At 59.0% G+C, this 6,763-nt stretch overlaps 1 protein-coding gene across 1 annotated transcript in view; it reads left to right on the top strand.

Annotated features, from left to right (window-relative positions):
* LOC102372601 (CD97 antigen) overlaps window positions 1–6,763 on the top strand; it is a gene marked incomplete at its 5' end in the record, with an annotated part of 12,957 nt that extends 6,194 nt beyond the window's left edge. The window contains 8 exon segments of the mRNA XM_025192750.1: window positions 306–482; window positions 1,174–1,365; window positions 2,145–2,365; window positions 3,607–3,673; window positions 3,993–4,084; window positions 4,369–4,537; window positions 4,990–5,073; window positions 5,766–6,763. Coding sequence (XP_025048535.1) covers window positions 306–482; window positions 1,174–1,365; window positions 2,145–2,365; window positions 3,607–3,673; window positions 3,993–4,084; window positions 4,369–4,537; window positions 4,990–5,073; window positions 5,766–5,792 — 1,029 coding nt within the window.

Raw genomic sequence — 6,763 nt, 5'->3', positions numbered from 1 at the left:
CTCTACCCCCCTGATCCTCCTTGGGATAGCGCCCTCACCCCTGACCCCCCCCATCCCATCCTTGTGGGACTTCCCCTCTCTTCCCTCTGCCCTGCTCCCCGGCCCCTATCAACCTGTGCCCAGCAGGTAAGGACCACCCCCCGCCGTCCCCAGGTCTCCATCGCCGTGCACCTCTTCTCTATATGTCAGATGTGCTGTCACAAGCCTGTGGGGAAACTGAAGCATGGGGACTGGAAGTGGATGGGAAAAGGCAGGGTCCTGCTGCCCACCTGTCCAACCCAACCCCGGCCTCTGGGTGCCCACAGGAGAAGAAGCTGTTCTTCCAGCTGCTGTGTGCCTTCTGGGAGCCCCACAGAGCAGGTGGGCACTGGTCCACGCAGGGCTGCCACCTCCTCCAGCCCCCGGCCTCTGGCTCCCCCACTGAGTGCATCTGCGACCACCTCACCAGCTTCGCTGTGCTCATGGCTTTCTATGAGCTCAAGGTGGGTGACCTCTCCCCATGCCAACCCCAGGGGTCAGGTGGGAGATGGCGGAAACCGAGGCAGGAGGAGGGGGTGGAAGAACTCCGTAGCCTCCCTCAGAGGTCTTTAGGTTCTGTCTGGCTCCAAACCAACCCACAGACCCCTCTCCCTTCCTGAAGCTGGGAGAGAACCCAAGTGTGCAGGCTCCCAGCACTCCCCTGCACTGATCCACCAGGCCCCAATCTGTTCCTAGGCTAGGGAGAGAACCCAGGTGTCTAGGTGCCACCACTGCCATCCCTCTTCTCAATCCCACCCCCACAACCCCACTCCCTTCCCCAAGCTGGGAAAAAACCCAGGTGTCTGAGCTCCCTTTGCTCCAACCTACCAGTCCCCGCTCCTCTGCCCCACGCCATGCTGGGCAGAGACCTGGGGGCCCTTGTTATCTGAGCAGCGACCCCCCACCTCTCAAGCCACAACCTGAAGTTCTCCAGGTTGCCACTAGAGGTTTCCCTGAGCCTGGTGCGCTCCCCCTCAGCCAGTGGTGATCCCCACTTCCATATGTCTCAGGCTGTACTTCCCCAGTAGCCCCTGAGCTGTGCCTCCCCCTCCTTATTCTCAGCCTGCAGCACCCACTGTGGCTGCTAGGGCTGCCCCCAGGCTGCAGTTCCCCTTCAGCCACCAGGGGTGCTCCTGACCCATGCCCCCTCCCCAGGACTGGCGGCTGGATGTGGTGTCACGCGTGGGGCTGGCTGTGTCCGTGCTGTGCCTGACGCTGGCTGTGCTCACCTTTCTGCTGTGCCGGTCCCTGCGTGGTCCCCGCACCACCATCCACCTGCACCTCAGCCTTAGCCTGCTGGTGGCCCACAGCCTCTTCTTGCTGGGCATTGAGAACACCCACAGCAAGGTATGGGGCGGGAGGGTGCCTGGGGGGCAAGGAGGTACTGGAGGGGGCAGGAAAGTACTAGAGGGCAGGTATAGGGGGAAGAAGGGCTGCAGAGGGGCAGGTACATAGAGGGGACAGGAGGGTACCTGGGGGTAGAGGGGTACTATGGGGCAGAAAGATACAGGGGACACTGAGATACTAGAGGGCACAGCTCCACTAGGCCCTGCCCCCACCCAGCTCCTGCCCCATGGCACCCCCCACTGGGGGCCTCTGCAGTCAGCTCCTGCCCCCCACCCCTATGGCACCTCTCACTGGGGTTGTAACATCCGGGAATCATTCTTCCTCCCTCAAATACCCCGTGCTGGTATCTGCCTCCCTCCACCAGTTCCTGTCCCCCAACCCCACAGCGCTGCCATGGTTCCCTGTGCTGGGACTGTCCCCCGCCCCCCCCAGTCTCATGGCCCTCCCTGCTGGGGCTGGAGCAGCCTGGAGCTCTCTTCTCCCTCACCTCCCCAGCTGTGCTGGGATCTGCCCACTGCAGTGCCTCCTGCTAGGGCAGGAGCATCTAGAAGCCCCCTCCAGTACCCCCTTGCTAGGATCTGCCTATCTCCCTGCTTCTGCCCCCCCCAGCCCCACGGCACCACCTGCTGGTCCCCTCCCCTCTTCCTCCCCCCCCCACTCATTGCCCCATGGGTGGGGAGGATCAGGGCCCAGCTGGTTTCGGGTGGGGGTGGGGGGCAGCAGGGCTCTGTGTCCCCCTAGCCAGCCCTGACCCCCACTTCCTGCTCCCCACCCCCCAGGTGGGATGTGCGGTGGTGGCAGGCCTGCTGCACTATGCCTTCCTGGCTGCCTTCTGCTGGATGTGCCTGGAGGGAGCTGAACTCTACGTGCTGGTTGTGCATGTCTTCAAGCCTTCATCCTTCAAGCGTGGCTACCTGCTGCTGGCTGGATACGGGCCCCCCGCCCTCATTGTGGCCATCTCGGCTGCTGCCTTCCCCCAGGGCTATGGCACTGAGCGCCAGTGAGTTGGGGCAGGGGCCAGGCTTGCATGAGTTCATGGGCATGAGGGTAGTAAGCTTGTGCATATGTTTGCAGTATGTAGGGGAGGGGCTTGCACTAGTGTGTGTGTGCGCTTGTGTTCCACAGGGTGAGGGCTTGTACTAGTGTGTTTGTATGTGTGCATGTATGCATACTTGGGTGGAATGGGGTGAGACTTGCACTAGCATGTGCCCATGCTTTTGTGGCATGGGAGTGAGCCTTGGATTAGTGTTTGTGTGATTGGGTGGCATGGGGGTGGGGCTAGCACTAGTGTGTGTGCATGCTTGTATTCCATGGGGCCAGGGCTTGCACTACTTTGCATGTGTATTCTTGTGTGATATAGGGAGAGGCTTGCACTACTTTGTGTATGTGTATTTCATGGGAGTGGGACATACACTACTACACATATGCTTATGTAGTATGGAGGCAGGATTTGCACTAGCATGTGTGCACATATTTGTGTGGTACAGAGATGGGCTTGTAATACCATATGTGTGACTGTGTGTGGCACAGGGACAGGCCTTACACTAGTGTGTGTCCCCACATGCTTTAATTCCATGGGTTGGGGCTTACACTAAGGTGTGTGTATTTTTGTGTGGTACAGGTTCAGAGCTTGCATGGGGGCAAGGCTTGCACTAGCATATGTGTGCAGGCTTGTGTAGCACAGGGCTGAGACTCATGCATGTGCCTATTGGTAGTGCGTAGGGGTGGGGCTTGCACTAGTGCATGCATGCCCACATTTATGTTGCACTGGGCAGGGCTTACACCAGGTTCATGGAGGCCCACATCAGTGATGTGCTGGGGTGGGACTTATACCAGGCTTATGCACATGTTTGCAATGCACAGGGGCAGGGCTTCCACTAGTGTGAACTCACATGGTTCAGGTGGTGATTGCACCAGGCTTGTGCAACACAAGTGTGTGGGGGGGATGCACAAGGGTGGAGCTTGCTCCTCTCGTACATACATACACTTGTGTTGCATGGGGGAAGGGCTTGCAACAGATCTGTGCATGTACGTGTTGGTGGTGCATGGGGGCGGGGGCTTGCATCCCTTGTGTTGCACAGGGACGGGGCTTACAGTGGAGTTGCTCATGAAAGACCCTCCCCTGCACTGGTGCAAGGTGTGTGTGCACAGGGACCAATGTGGGGTGCTGATGAGCTTGCATGAGGGGTTGACGCACTCTGGTGGCTGGTGAGGATTGATTCCCTGTCCTCCCCGCCACAGCTGCTGGCTCTCCCTAGACCACGACTTCCTCTGGAGCTTCCTGGCCCCCGTCTGCCTCATCATCACCGTGAGTCTGTCTGTCTGGGGTCACTCCCCGGTCCCTTGGTGTGTCTGTCCATCTGTCCCACTCCAAGGGCTGAGACCAGTGACCTGGGGGTGGGGGGCAAGTTCCACCCTCATTGGCTCCTGAATGACCTGCCTTCTGCTGGCTCTGTCCCACCCTCATGCCTGGCCTTGCTCCTCCTCCTCCCCCACAATCGTTTATCCCACCCTCACCCCTCAGGTGAATGCCCCGCCCCCTCCATTGTACTGCCCCCCATGGCCTCCCCCTCCTGCTGGCATGGCCCTGCCTCCAGGCTGCCCCCCCATGCCTTCTGTCCCCCTAGGTGAATGCTGGGATCTTTGTAGTGACCGTGTGGAAGCTGGCGCAGAAGTTCAATGAGATCAACCCTGACATGAGCTGCCTCAAGAAGCTCCGGTACCTGGAGGGGGCAGGGGCCGGGTGCCAGCAGTGGGTGCTAAGCTGAGTGCTGGGTGCCCTAGCAGGCAGCTGCTGGTCAGGGCCATGGCCCCAGGGTGGTGGGTAACAGTGAGGGAAGGGGAATAGGGAGGAGGGCAGGAGCAGGCTGGGCATCCTGGGCAGTGGGGGCAGGACTGGGCTGATGGTGACAGCTACTGCCTGGTGGGAGGTGGGTCTGGGCTGGGGGTGAGGGCAGGTGCTGGGAAGAGTGGCAGGTGCTGACTTGGTGCCCTCCATGGCAGGGTGCTAACAGTGACGGGGCTGGCGCAGCTGTGTGTGCTGGGCACGGGCTGGGTGCTGGGGCTTTTCCAGTTTGGGCCACACACTCTGGTGCTGTCCTACGCCTTCACCATCTTCAACGCGCTGCAGGGATTTGGCATCTTCCTGCTGCACTGTCTGCTCAACAAGCAGGTCTGCCCCTCCACTGGCCTGATCTGCCCCCCTACAACCCTCCCCACCCCACAAGCCACCCAACAACCCTGTCCTGCTTCTGTCCCCTCCATCCCTAAACATCCACCCATGGCTCTGAACACACCCCAGCACACTCAGTCCGTTCTTGGCCCCCCAATACCCCCTGGTACCTCCCCCAGGATCCCCCTGGCCTACTCCTGCCTTCCTCAATCCTCCCCTTCTCCCCCCTCCCCCAAATATCTCCCCTGGGAGCTCTGGTCTGCTCCTGTCTCCCTGATTCCACCCCGGTTCCCCCACCCCGGCCTGCTGCTGCCCCACCCATTCCCCTCCTCCACCTCCCAAATCCTTTTCCCACAGCACCTGGTGCTGGGGCAGGAGTCACTCACAGCTCTAACAGCCACTGAGGTGCCCCTGCTCCCTCCTCCCCTGCTAATGGCTGCCCCTTCCCCCAGGTGCGGGATGAATATTGCCGCTGCTTTCAGGTCTGCCGCAGGGACAGCAAATACTCTGAGTTCTCCACCACCAACAGCACCAGGGTGAGTGCACCCCCCACCTCACCCCCCACAGCCCCCTGACACCCCAAGCACCACGCAGTTCAGCATGGCCACCCCAACACCACTCAGTTGAACAGGGCCCATGCTGTGCCCACCCAGCCCCCTCTGACATCACCAACATCAGGCAGGGAAGTACACCTGCCTGCCCCCTGCCCCCAGTGGGAGGCTGAGATGCCCCAGTAAGGGCAGTTGGGACTCCTGGGTTCCCTCCCAGCTGTGGTGGGGGGAAGTGGGGGTGACTTTGAGCCAGGTGGGAGCAGGGGCGACGCATGGGGGGATGCATGGGGGTGCACATGAACCCCCTGAGAGTGCTGGTGCACCCCCTGTTAGGCCATACTCCCTGTTTAGCTGGCGGGCAGGGGGGAGCGCCAGTGCCCCCAGTGCAAGCGCTGGCTGGGGAGCGGGCTGTTAGCAAAAGCGGAAGCTTTTATGGTGAGTGAGATCGGCCATGTGGGGGACTCCCCCCTGGCCAGTGGGATTGGCTGCTGGGGGACCTCCCCCTGCCCCTCCCCTGTTTTTGGGATGGAAGTGGGTTGGAGCAAGGCAGGGGGAGCAGGGAACCAGAGGCCTGGGTTCTCTTCTTTGATTCCCAAGCTTGAGGCTTGGCGGGGAATGGGGTAGTGACAGGGGTGTGGGGGCTGCTCCCTCCACCCTCATGGCTCTGTCTTCCCCAGGGGCTGCGGCAGGAGTCTGGGATGTAGCCACTGCCTGGACGTCACCTCTGTTGGACACGCCGCTTTGCACAGGATACCTCGGCTTGACCACAGCTCATGGGGGCACCTGGCCTGGACTTCTCTTCCCCACAAAGGGCAGCAGAGACTGGGTCCTGCCCCAACCTGCGGGGGGTGCTCTTCCTTCCTCCCCTGTGGCCTACAGGGGGTGCTTGACTCGTCCAGATCCCTCCTGGATACGCTGCCATGCCCCTAGCCCTGGACCCCTGGGGCAGGGCAGGGGGCCTCCTTGGGTGGTAGTGTGGTGAGCATGTTTGTTATTACCCTGAAATAGAATAGTTTTCTGATAGCATACTGTTAGGTTAACAATAATTACAATAAATTCCGAATTATTGTAAAGCTTGAATTATTGTTAACACAGGTTAACAATAATTAACGAGTCTGCACCACCTTTAGAACAACAGAGATAAAAAGCGGCAAAAGCCACCTGTGAAAAAGATGGAATATGGCGATTGCCAGATAAAAGGATAGTGCTACCTAAAGCAGCCCTTAGACCCTATCTACAACAGCTCCATCAAAGCGAGCATTTAGGTTGTGAAAAACTTGCCACTATCACTAACAGGCTGTTCTACGCACCCGGAGTCTACCAGGAAGCAAAAAGGCTTTTAAAACACTACAATATATGCAAAAAGTTTAATATCAAAGGAAAAAAATCAAGACCCCCTGGAGCCCACCCCCGGGCTTATACTCCCTTTAAAAGACTACAAATAGATTTTGCTGAGATGCCTAAAAACAATGGATACAAAAACCTCCTAGTAATTATTGACCAACTCACGGGGTGGGTAAAAGCCTTCCCCATCAGAAGAGCTACAGCACAACTAATAGTAAAAATACTCCTTAATAAAATTATACCCAGGTTTGGTCCTCCATGTATCATTGAAAGCGATCAAGGATCGCATTTTACTGCTGACATAAACAAAACACTGGCCGGCTGCCTAGGA

The sequence above is a fragment of the Alligator sinensis genome, unplaced genomic scaffold (genome assembly GCF_000455745.1).
Source record: "Alligator sinensis unplaced genomic scaffold, ASM45574v1 scaffold1892_1, whole genome shotgun sequence".
Classification (NCBI taxonomy): Eukaryota; Metazoa; Chordata; order Crocodylia; family Alligatoridae; genus Alligator; species Alligator sinensis.
The sequence above is the reverse complement of the archived record's forward strand: the minus strand, read 5'-3'. Positions and strand labels throughout refer to the sequence as shown.